General features: G+C 45.6%; 2 protein-coding genes across 4 annotated transcripts in view; one reads left to right on the forward strand and one right to left on the reverse strand.

Annotated features, from left to right (window-relative positions):
* The window catches only part of LRBA (LPS responsive beige-like anchor protein), a 364,153-nt gene that overhangs the window by 191,502 nt on the left and 157,701 nt on the right, over positions 1-14,950 (forward strand). For all 3 annotated transcript variants that reach the window (XM_066186497.1, XM_066186498.1, XM_066186496.1), the window contains 2 exons: positions 5,001-5,147; positions 7,740-7,876. In XM_066186497.1, coding sequence (XP_066042594.1) covers positions 5,001-5,147; positions 7,740-7,876 — 284 coding nt within the window. The remainder of the gene's footprint in view (positions 1-5,000; positions 5,148-7,739; positions 7,877-14,950) is intronic.
* Positions 11,287-12,918, reverse strand: MAB21L2 (mab-21 like 2). The gene has a single exon (XM_066186499.1). The coding sequence runs from the start codon at positions 12,839-12,841 to the stop codon at positions 11,762-11,764; it is 1,080 nt and encodes a 359-aa protein (XP_066042596.1). The 5' UTR covers positions 12,842-12,918; the 3' UTR covers positions 11,287-11,761.

Below are 14,950 nucleotides of genomic sequence, written 5' to 3' on the forward strand. Positions count from 1 at the left end.
AATTTTCATACTGCCTTTGTTATCTGTTGCCCTTCTGTTTCTTTATCTATCCAGTGAGTATTTTAGTTTACCCTAAGTCATTACTTAATGTGATTTCTGAAATTATAGACAGTTGTTACCTGCCTGAGTGTGTGTACACATGCAACTGTCTTTCTCCAAGAACTTCCACTGGCAAGGTATAAAATAGATGACCAAAGTACAAATTCAAGTTCAACGGGAAACTATATACAATGTATAGGAGTGCAAAGGTAGTTGTGATTTTTATTGTTTCGTTTTAGTTTTAGCTTTCTTGGTGTGTTGTTTCTAGTTTGGTTTGAGTGGGTTTTTTTCTTGAGTTTTAGGAGGTACAGTTGTCAAAATTATCAACTGGAGTGGCCACTTGATGCATTTCTTTCTGAATTGTGTTTATTACCTTCTAATATTAACCAATTTCATCCTGGAAATTCCAGTCGTTCTCAGATTTTTTGGAACAAGGCTTCCATGATATAGATATCCCTAGGATTTGCAGAGCATTTGCCCCAGTATGATTTCATATCAATAATTTATCATTAATTATTCCATTTCAATTAATTTTACATGCCTCTGAAGCAAAAGCATTTTTAGATAATGGATAAAAGGTTCCCTACTGCCTATTTAAGTTTTTTTCAAAGCATCACAGACCAGAACCTGAAATTGGACATAAGGGATTTTGCCAAAAGGGAGGCAGTGGAAAATAATGCATAAATAATGGCACAGTACAAGCAGTAACCACGCTTGATAACATGGATTTTAGCTCACTTTCATTAGAAGATACACATTATCAACTGCTTGGTGGCTTTCAAATACAACCAGACGTATTCTCCACCCCAGACAACTCAGGGTGTAGGAATCATCCCAATTTGCAACTGTGAAAATGATTCGGAAACAACTGGAAGCCTAGATATTGTTCAGTAAAACCTAGAGAGAACAACAATCAGCTCTGTTGCAGCCTAGTTATGTGTCTTAGGAGCAAGAACCAATCTTTTCCAAGGATTGATTTGATTTGAAGGAGAACCTCTGGTGCAGAGGTGGCAGAATAAATACCTGAAGACTAATGTTCTCTGTTCAGACAATCAATACCAGCCCCATGACTATACTTCTGGCTACCTTCTAGTTAAAAACAAATTTTTTAATTCTGACAATTTAATTGCCATTCCCAAGTTCACATTAACTTGCTTGGGAAAAAAAGGCTATAGGTAATTTTTCAAAGGGAAAAGGGGGAAAAAAAAAAAAAAAAAGGATCCTTCCAAACTAGCTATTTATTAAAGTCAGTCTAATGGTGTATTGTGGGGAAAGGAAAGAGAGGTGAAGGTGCTGTGGTAGGAACTTTGGGATGGAAGGGTTAGCTCTTTTCTATTCTTCCTGTCACCTACTGTACAGGAATGGAACCAAATTTGCTCGTATAAATGTGGAGGGGAAAAAAATGGGTAAACCTGTTGGAATTTTGAAATTGACCCCAAAATTCAATATTTGTGAGGGAATCTTTAGCTGCTAGAAAATACTTTGTCCAGCTTTTTAACAAGTGATTTATTGTTTTAACAAACATTTAATTGATGTTTGTTAAAAATGTGGGGACAGGGGGATTAAAACAGTCTGTAATATTTCCATCAAGGCAAGAGGTGGAGTTCAGGGCTTTGTGGCTGCAAAGGACCAGCAGGTGATCATATCCAGTATTGGAAAAGCTAGAAGGATGCAAAAGAAGCCATAAAAGATAATGTTTTAAAAACTTTGTTTGGAAGTGATTGGTTTTTCCATTGTTATGGTTTTAAAGAAATAGGGAGAGAGGCTTCTGGGAACCCTTTGTAAAAAAAAACAAAAACCAAAGACATATTAAGGTTTTATTTAGTGCTCCTTTTCCTTTAGTTACTTTTCCTGGTGTTATCACTAGTTCCAAAAAAAAAAGAGAAAAAAGCAGTGCTATCAGACTGTTGTGTTCAGAGCAATACATAGTCCATGCCTGGAGATTTTGATCTTCAAGAGTTGTGTGGGAGTTTGTGCTTAGAACTGCAGGGCTGGAGCCAGAGGCTCTGGTCACACCAGCATAGGCAGGCCTGTTAGAGAAGGCAGAGCAGGGTTTGTGACCTGAAATATGAAATCCAGTGTAATAGAGCTCTGTGCTTATGTGGGATGGGAGTTTGTCACATGATGTCATGCTCCATCATACATCTCTCTAACCAGTAAATATATAAAGAGAACTAGACCATGGCCTACCTACACACCAGTGCATTTATCTACAGAAGAGTAGGTGAATCCATGTGGAATATGTTCTGTTGTGTGCAGATACACATGTAAGCATGAGAGTGTTGGTTGCAGACGTAGTGCCTTATGCATATCAGTACAGAAAAGGCAGATTTGCTTTATTTGCATCAGTACAGAAAAAGCAGATCCTGGTTCAGAGTGTGATGTCTCATTGCCTTCCACTAGCTGGTGTCTGCAGGTGTGGAGACAGGCATCTTCCTGTGCCTTTGTTTAAGCTGTGTTTAACTTTGACACGCATTTTGTGCATGTCAGGAAATACTGGTAGCTAACATCATATGCAAAGAGATGACAAAAGTTTGCAAAAATGGACTAAAATAATTCAGGGTCTAAAATCTCCTTTTGAAAAAGGCACATACATAAGATGTGTGGTTTTGAATCAGTGGAATAACAGTAGTTGGGGAAAGAATTAAAAATCTGAATAAAGGAAAAAGATAGGGCAGTATTTCTGTTATCTAGTCATCTTTGGTTTGGAAGCTGCTGTACTGATTTAATTTTTTCTTAAAGACTGAAGGACATAATAACATTTTAGACAAGTTTTACTAAGTATAAAAGTATTAACCTTTGATTTTGGCCCTAAATTCAATCTTAAAAAAGAATAGGTAGAGAGCTAGTTCAAAATCAGCATCTTCAGTACAACACAGAGTCTAGCAGAGGAAGCAAAAAATGGCATGTATGTACAGTGCAGATGAGGTTTTTGAAACAACAAATATAGTTTGCCCGCATTAAAAGAAAAAAAAGACCAAAAGGAAAATAATTTATAATCTTGGACTTCATCTTGAGGTGGTTTTGTTCTGTTTTATTCTTTTTGATCTTCAAGAGAGTGCTGGTGGGGCAGTGACTAAGAGTGCATGTGGTGTGTGTTAGTACACTGATGGTAATTTTACTGCTGCTAACTGAAAATCCTCAAGGGGGAGTTAATTACAGGAAAACCTTCCTAAATATCAGCCGCATATTTTCCATGACAAGAAGGTTTTTCAACTCACATTGAACAACTCCAGAATCTGAGTTATCATTATTTATATGAGCATATTTTGCAAGAAAGTAAAATTTGTGTTTGTACAATGCAGTTAAAGCTTTGCAGTAATTTTTTTAAGGCTTTCTTACTAGTGACAGCTATTGCTAGGGCAAAAGGATCATGTAAAAATTGTGTTTTATTTTGTATGGCAAGTTAAATTTCCTTTTATTTCTGTTTTTGGTTGGTTGGTTTGAAGTGGAGGTTTGTGTTTGTTTTTTTGTTGTTGTTTGGGTTTGTTTTGTAAGGTCAAGGCCTAAACCAAAACTAGAATTTGGTCATTTGGGGTTCGTTGTGATGGAGTTTTTTATAGTTTGGCCTTTTTTTTTTTTTTTTTTCCTGGTGAGTAGATTTCTTTTTTACTTTTTCACTGAACTGAAAAGTTTTATTATTTGCAATTTACATGCATGTATTTACTTAAACAATTTAAACTTTATATACTGCCACCGGGGAGTCGCTGCCTTCTGTAAATGTTTGCAGATTAGCATATTTTTAGAGGGAGCCCGTGGAACTTCAAATCAAGTGTGGCAGCAGTCAAAGCAAGCAGCCGCCAGCGTGTTGAAGTTAGTTGGTCCTGATGTGTTTGGTGAATGTTTTTCAAACACGGCTGAGCCATGGGTATTCTCAGTGTATCTTTTAAGAAGCAGTATTTTCATTTTCAACTTAAAAAAAAAAGAAAAAAAGTGAAAAAACCGGACACATACACTGCTGTATTTTGGCCATTACCACAGCGAAACTTAGGTGTAAAGGGAGTAATTACCTCTTTCTTTACCTTTTTTCCTACTTTTTTTTTTTTTTTTTAACTCCCTTTTTATTTTTTTCCCCCCTTTTTCTGTCTCTGCTTTGAGCCGGTGATTTAAATAGATTCCGAGGCGGCAGTGCCGGGGGGCGATGGAGCGCTCCCGGGGCCGGGAATGTCACTGCCCGGGCACGGCGGGGACACATTGTCCGGCCCGGTGACCGTGTGCGGGGCGGAACGCGGCTCCACGCACGCTTGGCCACTTCCCCTCATCCCGAAAATCCGGGCGTGAGCCCAGAAAGGCCCTGGGGGAGGCCGGGCTCCCGGGTGGCCGTGCCCCTTGGAAGCAGGTGCAGGCTGTTCTCCGCCTCCAGCCTCCACCGCGGGGCAGGTTCGCCCGCTCACCGCCTGGCATGGAGGGGTGGGGGCTTTTCTGCCTCCCGAGCTCGGCTTGCCGGGAGCGGGAGCGATGCGGGGCGGCGGCGGCAGCGCCCTCCGCCTTGTCCCCGCTGCCGGGGCTTTCCCGGCGGGAGCAGCTCCGGGGCCGGGGCTGCTCCTTGCGCTGGCCCGGGCGGGTCCCGCCGCTCCCGGCCCCGTCCGGCGCCTCCAGTTCCCAGGGCCGCGGTCCCGTGTCCTTGGTCGGAGCGTGGGTTTGGGGGTCAGGGTGACACACCGGGCAGCCGGGACCCTCCTCCAGCTCGACTTCCCGAGGAAGACTCCCTTCCCCTGCTGTATCCTTTTCCCCTCTGTCATAAACACTCGAAATAGAGTTGAATGCTGCAGAGAGCGCTGGATAATTTTGAGCAGTCTTAATAGGATTAAAACTAGGTGTGTCCTAACATTAGAGGATTAAGAGAGGTACTTCCCACAGCTAGTCCTAAGAATTCTTCTTCCTGAGCTTACACTTAAAAAAATAAAATAACCCTCCTTTGTCACTGAGACCTGACAGACAGCACCCGATTTTCATTTCAGCTCCCGATGAGGATATACTTGTCAAAGGAAAGCAGTCCATCAAGAGTCAAGTTTTAGGAAACCAGAACTCAGAAAGCGAGATTCTCTTGGAAGGTGATGATGATATCATGTCATTCATGGAGGAAAGAGAAGTGGAGAACTTGACAGGTAATGTCACCCATCTAATTTTCTCCTCAGCTTCTTTACTGTTGAAGTTCGGATCTCCCCATCTCTGCAGTCAATCATAGTTTGGGATACGCACTGATAATTAACACACTTCCCATAACTGTGTCATTAAGATAATTTTCTGTTCACCTCAGATACTGAAGGTTTATTTGTGGAGAGTTGTGCATTTTTTTTCTCTGCCTTTTTGCTTCTGCAGTAGATAGCTGTTCTAGAAAACACCCCTTACAGAAACTAGCTCTACCTTGAAAAGGGCTTCTTTTGTTTTCTTGACCTCAGTCCACTCAAATCATCCACTCAGATTGTCCTAGTGGACAATTAGGCAAGCTGTCTGTAATTTAAGGCTTTGGAGACCTTTAATTTTTTTCCTAAGTCTATAAAATTGTACACACTGGTTATTTACTTGCATGTAAAGGATTTTACCTTTTGCATTTAAATCCTTTAAAGCCCTTGGCATTCGCCCACTGAAGTTCTTTCTCCATAGACCATGGTCTCTTTAGACTTTTTTTTTTTTTTTCTTCTGAAGAAATAGTTCTTAAAATCATTCAGCTTACTTAATTTTACATAATCACATGCAACCTTTGCTGGTGTTACCATCTCAGTGGAGTGGGTCCATTTTTGTACAGTTCAAAATGTAAAACTGGAGTAGCCAGTGGTTCAGAGACTGAGAGTTTATAAAGTGTCTCAATTGCTATGTAAGGAACATGGGTTTTACGGGGAAAATGCAAACTTCTCAGTGTTCTTTTGCTTCTCATCTGGTATTCCATGTACACTTAGGGAAAAATATCATTTATTGGAAAATTCTGGTTCCCTGAGAAGTTGCTAGTATAGTCTTACATTGATATGGATCATGCATATGATAATTCACTGAAAATGCTGGGAGTGATTATTTATTGGCATTTTGCTTATCCCTGAACTGCATTCCAGTCTTTAAAAAAAATAAAAAGGCAAAGTTAAAAATGCAGCATAAAGAAAAAAAAAACCTGCATAGGAAGAGTAAAGTAAAATAAAGTAATGGGAGAATGATGCAAAGACATTTCTTTTTATGAATCTTTTGTTTTTCCCTTTCTACCATGAGCTTCCTTCTCAACAGCCTTCTCCGTGTTTCCTTCTATTATTCATTCATTGGTTTGAGTAATACATTCATACTGTAATAGAGGTGAAAGGGGAGTTTAATTATATAATCTTGACAATGGCAATAGGATTAAGAAGTAATCCTCACTAATAAAGTGGTGTGGGTTAGAAATGAAGTGGAAATTGTCAGGGGTCTTCTACAGGACCTGGACTGCCCCAGCTTCTGCATCTGTCTGCTTGCCCTGTAATTGAATGTCTGCCAGTGATTGAAAAAATGTTATTTCTCCTCTGGATTACATGCTAATGTACAGAGGGCAAAGGGAGACAGCAAAAGAACACATAGCTGCTTATTTCATCCATTTGTGGGGGTGAGCTTTGGGAAATCATGGCAGTTCCGCAGCTATCTCATGCCCATCTGCAGACACAATGTATTTGTACGTTGGGAATAGAGGGCAAAGCTGCTCTGATCTCAGCAGAGCATCTCTTCTTTTGTCCTAGTGGCACACATTGAGATTGATGCGAGATTAAGGACCATCACCCTCCTAACAATCGATGGAAATGACAATTCATCTGAATTTTTTGTCAGTTATTCTCACGTTGATTACCTGAACGTGTGTACCTCATTTATAGATGCTTTATTAAAACAAAATTGTCTATGTCACTTTAATATCTTCCACTGTTTTACAAAAGTCAGATAATACTGCAGCCACGTAACTTCATTTCCTTGCCTCTTAATCAGCTGGATGACAAACCTAACCTGTTTTCTTTCTATATGTGTTAGTTTATATAATGCTGAACCTATTGTTTTCAGTAGTAGTCTGGTTTGTCCCGGTGATAAGCCCTGTGGAGATGTGATTATTTCAATAAAAATTCATTCAGTTGGAAACCAACCCTCCAGCTGTTTACTCCCACAGTCCCCGAGCTACACTAACACTGTATGGAATCCTTGAACAATATTTAACGTGGAATCCAAAGCATCTTTAAAACATTTTACTTTAGGCTCTGTAACATTGTGTAACCTTAACAATGGATTGCCAGCATTCATGAGGGAACACTTTGCAGTTAGACAACTTTGAGCCTTGACTGCTGCGTTCATCTTTGTGAAATGCTATCAAAACTTCCCAGCATCTAAAGAACACATCAGACAGTAAGATTTCAAGTGTTCATATGTGTGCTCTCTATGTTTCATGTAACAGAAGGTGTGCAACTCTTGGAGTTTCTTGGACAGAAAATGTCTCTGAGTAAAAGCTGAAGACTGCCATGCTGAAGCCAGCTCTGTGTAATGTATGCAGCAGTTTGCAATTGCAGCTGCTTCAGTGTTCGGCAGCACAGAGACACTGCAAATCTGTTACATATGTTCTTTTCCGGGACAAAAAGGGGTTTGCTCTTAAAGGACGAGCTCTGCTCTTTGCTTTATTTTAATGTCCTTGGCCTGAAAAGCGAATAATTTGTACTCGCATTCTTTTCAGTTTGAACATTGTTGGTGTTTTCCCGCTTTGGCAGGTCCGGTGTCCCTCAGCACACCAGCTCAGCTTGTGGCACCCTCCGTAGTAGTGAAAGGCACCCTTTCCATCACTCTTTCTGAGCTCTACTTTGAGGTGGATGAAGAAGATCCTAGTTTTAAGAAAATCGACCCAAAGGTAAGAGATCATTGACCCTGAGCTCTGAGAGATGATGACAAATTACCCAAGACCTTTAATTCTTCACTTGACTTCCTTTACCTCTACTGGGCTGCAGTGTTGCTGCTTTAATAACTTTGCCGCTGACCATATATGTTGCTGAACTTCACGTAGGTGACACCTCCTTTCCTGCTCCTTTTTCTCCCCCTCCCACATTTCGACCCTACTTGAATGTTAATTAGCTGGCTGGGAATAAAGCTCCAGGGAGACAAGTCTGAAATAAAGACATCTTGAATCGCAGGCCTGTGTGAATGCGGGGAAGTTCAGCAAGGCTTTTAGCCCAAATACTTCGTTTTACTTTCCTGATTTTAGCACATGTCAGTGTAAAACAGCATTGGACTTCCCACACTCCTGAGTTTGCAGTGCTCCTGTCATATTTCTCTATAACACATTTTACAGGGCCCGTTATTATTTATTGTGCCTAAGCATAAAACATAATTGCCGTTCTAAAAGATGTTTCTGAGCTGACTTGCTAATTTGCACAAACTTTATTTGCTCTGAGTTGCTTGATTACTCGTATTTTGCTTAAAATTAGTAACCTTCAGTGAAATTCCAATTTCAAAGGGAACATATCATGCAGTTAGCTTAATAATGTTGCACTTGAATGTTTTCTACGGTTGTTACAGCAACTTTTCAAAAGTAGGACACAACTGGTAAATAGTCTCACAACTTAAGCATAGTCACGGCTCTTGGTTTTTTAAATACCTGCCTAATGTTGAACTGGGTGATAATTTCTTCGGGAAGGGTACTGCTGGAAGAAGTAGTGGTTTTCTGTTGTCTGTAGAGAGAATACCGTGTGTGTTAAGCACAGGTTCAGTTCTTTGTTCCTATTGAGTAAATTGCTCTTGTCTGTATTAAAAATGGCATTGGTGGGTCTGAAAGCTGGGATTATCAAATCCTGTCGGGGAAAAAAATTATTTTGAAAAGCAGTGCTCTCAGTTTCTTAGAGCTAGATTTTAATAAAAGCAATTAACTAGAATTGTGATTGTATGTGATATCATAAATGAGATTTAACTTTTCTTTTGGTCCTGAAGGATTTTTGAACTATATTCGAAATTATTTTAAGTATGAGATAGTGCCTAAAATTTTCATATGCTTACTCCTTCTATTATGTTTCACTAATCCCCCATCATTTAACTAAAAACCCATTTAATGCTGAAAAGAACATAAATGTGAAATTAAAGTTAGTTTGATATGTTACTGTATTGCATTTTCCATCTAAAATGTTCTGCTTTGTATTGTATTAGCATGAGAAAAGTCTTACAGATCTGCATTATTCTGAATTTTTGGTTTTCATGTTCGGCACATAGGGTCTTTGAGTACAGTTACTAATTCTTACCATTCCTGTTACGTGTTTTGTGGGAACACTGACATACATAGTTAGCCTCCTTTTCTCCTGCTTCCCAGTATGTGGTAGAGGTTGTTTTCTTAACTGTGAGCAGGCGTTCAGGTTTGGTTTGACTCTGTCTTTTACTCTGTATCTGAGAGGTTTTCTTAACGTTCTTATAACGGGAGAGGTTGGTTACATGAAATACTGGCTACATCTCTTACATTCTGCTTGCGATGTTACTTTAGCTGAAGTTCTTAAAATTAAAAAAAACCCACCAAACCTTTCATAGTGTCTCAGGGGTGGGGGGAGCTAAAAATGAAATCTCAATGGTTTTATTTTAAAAACTAAGTAATCTTACAAACACTACCTTTTCAAGCATTAACGCCTCCCTGCCCCACCCTGTGCTGAAGTCAGTGTACCTTGATAGCGAGGACGAGCTGCTGTACAAAGTGCCTCTTGGAAAAAAAAAAGCAAAAAAAAAAGAAAAAAAAAAAAAAGGCCCCGCAACTAATCCGCTGTAAGCTCAGCAGGCCTGCTTAATTAATGAGGCTTCATCTGTTTGATAAATTTAAGTTCCCTGTATATTTGTCTAAACTACTGAAAAGAAAACATTGTGACAGGTTCCTGAAGGAAAACCTGCCTTCTTAGGTAGCGATAACATCGGCAGCGATACGATCAGAGTTTATACGCGGGCTCCGGGCTGTTTTGGGAAGGAAAGGGTAGCCCCGCGGGCTAAGCCCGTTCTGCCAGGTGATCCGGGATCAGCGCTGTGGAAAGCGCTCAGCTGGCTCCACAGAAGACTTGTGGAGCTCAGCCGGGGCTGCGGGCGCGGGGCCGGGGTGTGGCCGCTCGGCCGGGCACGGTGGCCCCGCTCACCCCGCTCCATCGCCCCGGCTGCTGCCGCCGTCCAGGATTTCGTTCTTAAACTTAGAGGCAAAAGCAGCTCAAGTTTGAATGGTTATTTCTTTCCACCTCCGTCCAAAAAGAAACGAAAATAGTCCTTTTAGGGCAAGAACTTGACTTTTTTTTTTTTTTAAATCTCCCCCTCGAAAGGATATGAAAACTTGCTCCGAAACGCTCCGAGCCGGCGTTGCAATCTTTCGGGCAGCTCGAGCGGGTAACGCTAGCATTTTTAAGTCTTAGGAATGCGTTCCCGATAAAAAATCCTGCCAGTATTTCTCAGTCGTCCCGAGCAAGCTTAAAGCGAAATGGCTACGGGGAATCAGGCAGAGCTTCGCTTTGGGGAGAGGGGGCTCGGGCAGGGAAGGAGATCGGCAGAGAGCGCCCGGGTGCCGGTGTAGGGTCGGGTGATTTCCTGACACGTTCCTGCTTATCTCCCCGTCTGACTATGCTGCGGTGCGATTTTATGCTGTACTTAAAAATCTGGGCAAAAACAAATGTTTGTTTAAAAAAAATATCGACCGGTTGCTCTAAATCGCATTAATTATTCAGGGTAGATCTATACTTCCTTCGTGTCAAAGTCAAATGGATAGCGCGTTCACTTTGGGGAGCGAAAGCAAACAGCGATGGTTTTTTTAAAACAAAATGCAGCGCTCGAGATTTACCGGGGGAAAATAAAAGCAAGGAGTACCAAAAGGGGAAAAAAAAAAATAAGGGGAAAAGAAACTAGTGTAGGGTAATAAAAGGCATGCTGTAATTCTGGCTAAACTGTGGCGAGCTGCTGTGCGATGTTCCATATATTCCAAGAGTTAGAACAGAATCTTGGAGTAATAGAAATATTACTCCAAATAGCAGATCTTGTCACATACTGAACTACAGAATATGTAAGATATTTTTTTTTCTTAGATGCACTTTTTTTTTTTTTAATGGAAACTAAAAGGAGGTTTAGAAAACATCAGTCAATATGCTGATCTAAGGCTTGGGCTAGGTGTTGGGTTTAGCCTATCTTTACATCTTGTGGTTTCGTTTCTTTTAAAAGAAAATCCTTCTGAGGTTCAGAAAGAATCTACTTGCCTGAATTTAAGAACCATTCACAAAAAGCGTAAAGTTAAAGTAATATTTTTTATTACTATTTGCAACAAGTCAGTTGTGGGGCACATAATCTGACCTTGGCACCGAAATACATTTAACATCAGTAAAATTTTTTTAAAGGGAGATTTGTACATATAGTTAAATAATTTTTTTCACTTGGTGACAACATTCAGGCAAACAAGAGAGCATAAGAAAAGGACTATACATGGATTGGAAAATGTACCTTTCGGGTTTCGTTTTGAAGTTGCAAAAGTCCGATCGCTTCTTTTTGTGACCTTTTAAAAATTCACATTGGAGGACAGGAGGAGAGAGGCTCTTCCCTTCTTCCGTGCAAGGCGGTGAGAGTTTATGCCGGGAAAACCCGTCGGCAAGTTTTTAAAGGCCGAACTGCAGGTGGGTGGGGGGGTGGCGGGGGCGCGTATCTTTCGCCGCCTCTTTCCGTCGTCGTTCGCGTTAAATAAAAAGTTTTTTAGGCGCTGTTGTTGTTTACGGAGGGCGAGTTTTTGTGCGCGGGGGTGTTAACCCTATAGCTTGTCGAGGCTTTTGGGATTGGTGAGGATTTCTCTGGCTAGCCTCCAGGTCTGTTTGGCAGCGCTTTCCAGGGCCGAGTGGGGTTTGCCCTGAAAGAGGTCTAGGTTGGGCAGGAAGTAGTGGGGGCAGCGCCGGCACTGCAGGCAGGAGATGAGCTGCAGGAGGATGCCGTTCAGCCGGTCGCCCAGGCACGCCTCGTCCCAGTCGGTCTCCCGCGGGTGCTTCTCGCACTCGTACAGCAGCAGCGTCTTCATGTGGTAGTTGTTGAGGGGCTGCCCGGGCAGCTCCAGGTGCCGGTCGCGCAGCGTCTTCAGCACCGACAGGCACTTGTTCCGGCAGCCGCCCATCAGCAGCCGGTTCTCGGCCTCGCCGAACTGCAGCACCCACGCGTCGCTCTCGGCCGAGCTCTGCTTGCCCGTCAGCGAGTAGCACTCCTTGGAGAGCAGGTTGAAGCCCTCCGCCTTCACCTCCGCCACCCGGTTGGGGCCGGGCCAGGGGATGTGGGGCATGGGCCACTGCGCCGCGCTGCGCGGCCAGATCCCGGTGCACTTGAAGGCGGGCGTGATCTGCACCACGTACCGCTCCCGGATGCGGAGCTTCACCTCGCTCGTGTCCGCGATCATCTTCACCACGTCCCGGTAGCTGCACTTGTCCACGGCCTGGGCCACCAGCGTCTGGAAGCGGGAGCGGATCTTGCGGGCGGACAGGTAGCCCGAGGCGGTGATGAACTCCACCCAGAGGGACATGCTGCGCTTGCGGCCGTCGCTCAGCTTGAGCACGGCGCAGCCCGGCAGGGAGCCGTCGTCCACGAAGTTGAAGACGCCCATCTGGTTGAGGTAGAGCACCACCTCGAACTCGGTGGGCGAGATCACCTCCAGCCCCTCGTAGCGGGCGTCGATCTCGCTCAGGGAGCTGATGAAGCGCGGCTCTTGCACCTCCACCTCCTTCAGCACGTCCGACACGACCTTGCACACCTCCCGGATGGTCTTGGCGATGGCCGCCTTGCGCGCCTGGCAGCGCTCCGTGTAGTATTTGTTGAGCTGGTAGACCAGCTTGGCCTGCGCGGCGATCATGTTGGGGCACAGGTCCGGGCTGTACACCGGGCTCTCGCAGTACGTTGAGGGATCCAATGCTTTAGCGGTGGCTGCAGCTTTGCGGAGGGCACCGGCCAAATCGCAGACCCCCACCGCCTCCGGGAAGAAGGCGGCAGCGGCGCGCCAGTGAGAGCAATTAAAGAAATCGGGGAGGGCGGCGAAGCACAAAGGAGCGAAGCCCGGCGCTGCCCCGGCGAGGAGGAGGAGGAGCGGGCCGGTGCGGGCTCGGCGGCGGCGGCGGCGGCGGTGCTGGTGATGCCGGAGCCGGTGCAGGAACGGCGGGCAGCCCCCGCGGGCTCCCGGAGCGCAAAGTTTTGGATGGCGATGGGGGCAGGGAAGTCTGGGCTGCCTCTGCGCTCAGGCGCCCACCCCCCCGCGCAGCGACAAAAATGCCGTTTCAACAGTTCATGGAAAAAAAAAACAAAAACAAAAACAAAACAACAAACAAACTTCCCCAGGACTTGCAGAAGGTCCCCGCAGAAAAGCCGGTCGGCGGCGAAGTTTAAAACCGCGCACGGTACGAGAGGAGGAGAAGAATGCGAGCAATGCCCTCAGCGGAAGAGTGAACTCTGTGTCTGTCTGTCTGTCTGCCTCTCTCTCTCTCTCTCTCTTTTTCAGTCCGTGGCACCGCCAGAGATGTGCATGAGTTTGGCTGCCGCTCGCTCAGACTGTCAGGGGGTGTTGTTGATTTCCCTTTTCCTGCTGGAGGCGTTGGCTGAACCCGGCTCTGTGGCTGTCTCTATCTTTACGCGCAGACGGGCGCACTTGGTCTGTGATCTCTCATTCCCGTCCTGCAGCTCTACATAGATTGTTGTGAGAGAGAGAGACTGTATGGAGAGGAGCTGTTGCTTTTTTTTTTGTTTGTTTTGTTTTGTTTTCTTTGCACAGACTGTGTTTTATCCTGAGCGCGGGAGGAGGGCGTAGCTGCCGTGCCCGGGATGGCTTCTCCTCCCCCTCCCCGGCCCTGGAAGTGCGCGCCGAGGCTCCCGGTGTCCGCGCCTCTCGCTCCGCTCCAGCCGCGCCGTGTGCCCGCGTCCCTCTCGCGGCGCCGCCGCCGGGCCCTGTAGTTTATGAATGGGGCCGCGCGCGGGCGCGGGGCGGGGCCGCGCCGCCAATCGCCGCCGAGCTGTCAGCGCCGCGGCCAATCGCCGCGGCCCGCGCGCGCACACGCGCCCGCGCTCCCGCCCCCGGCCCCGCGTCCGCCCCGCGCCCGGGGCTCGGAGCCGGGATGGGGCTGCGGGGAGGGCGGGGGCGAGGGAACCGAAAATCCCTGAAACTTCGCCGTGGCGGCCGGGCAAGGGCGAGCTGAGCTCGCTGCTCCCTCCGCTCGCTGCGAGGGGACCCGCTGGCAGTGGCGGTGTGAGCGGGGAAAGGGGAGAGGCGGGCCGGGGCTTCACCGCAGGCATAAATCTTATTTCCCTTAATGCCGGGCTGCACCAGTGAAAGTGAGACCGTCACCGGAGTAGCGTGGCACACCTTGTTTTACTGCCCCCAGTCACCTTAATTTAGATAAATCTTGTGCCATAAAGTTCTTTTCATCCTCCTAAAGCGCAGGATTGAGTTATTCGAAAGGAAACGATATTTTATGCAAGTTTGTATTAATAACAATGTGGAATGGTTTGGACATAAAGCCGTAGCTCCGTGGTGTCAGGTCGGAGGGAGCCCCGGGGCAGTACCTGCTGCAGAGCAGCCAGATCTGCTTCTCCTGCGGGAACTTAGGATGGAAGGGAGGGCGATTTCCACACCTCCAGTGCTCGGGGGCAAGGGTGCGTAGCTGTTTTGCCCTCCCCTGGGCCGTGCAGTCCCGCGATGCGGGGTGGCTCTCGCCGCCCGGACGCCCCGCCGGGACCGGGGCCGTGCCCGTGCGGGGACGCGGTGCGCTCCTCCGTGCAGAGCCTCCCGGTAACCCGCTCGCAGCGGTTGGGCTCGGTTCCTTGCGCTCTCCTCCTTTCGCTGCAGCTGGCTGATTTTAATTAAGAAAATACCGCCGTCTGTTTTCTGTGTGCGTTTAAATTAGAAACATGTCTGGTGCCGACCGTACCGCTGCAAGAAGTATAGACGTGCCCGGCGCCGGTGCGGCTCCGTCCT

The sequence above is a fragment of the Chamaea fasciata genome, unplaced genomic scaffold, assembly GCF_029207755.1.
Source record: "Chamaea fasciata isolate MVZ Bird 193981 ecotype frontalis unplaced genomic scaffold, bChaFas1.0.hap1 SCAF_6, whole genome shotgun sequence".
Classification (NCBI taxonomy): Eukaryota; Metazoa; Chordata; class Aves; order Passeriformes; family Sylviidae; genus Chamaea; species Chamaea fasciata.

Bases quoted from the DNA above. Each gene is read 5' to 3' on its own strand.
- MAB21L2 (XM_066186499.1), bottom strand. From the start codon at position 12,841: ATGATCGCCGCGCAGGCCAAGCTGGTCTACCAGCTCAACAAATACTAC.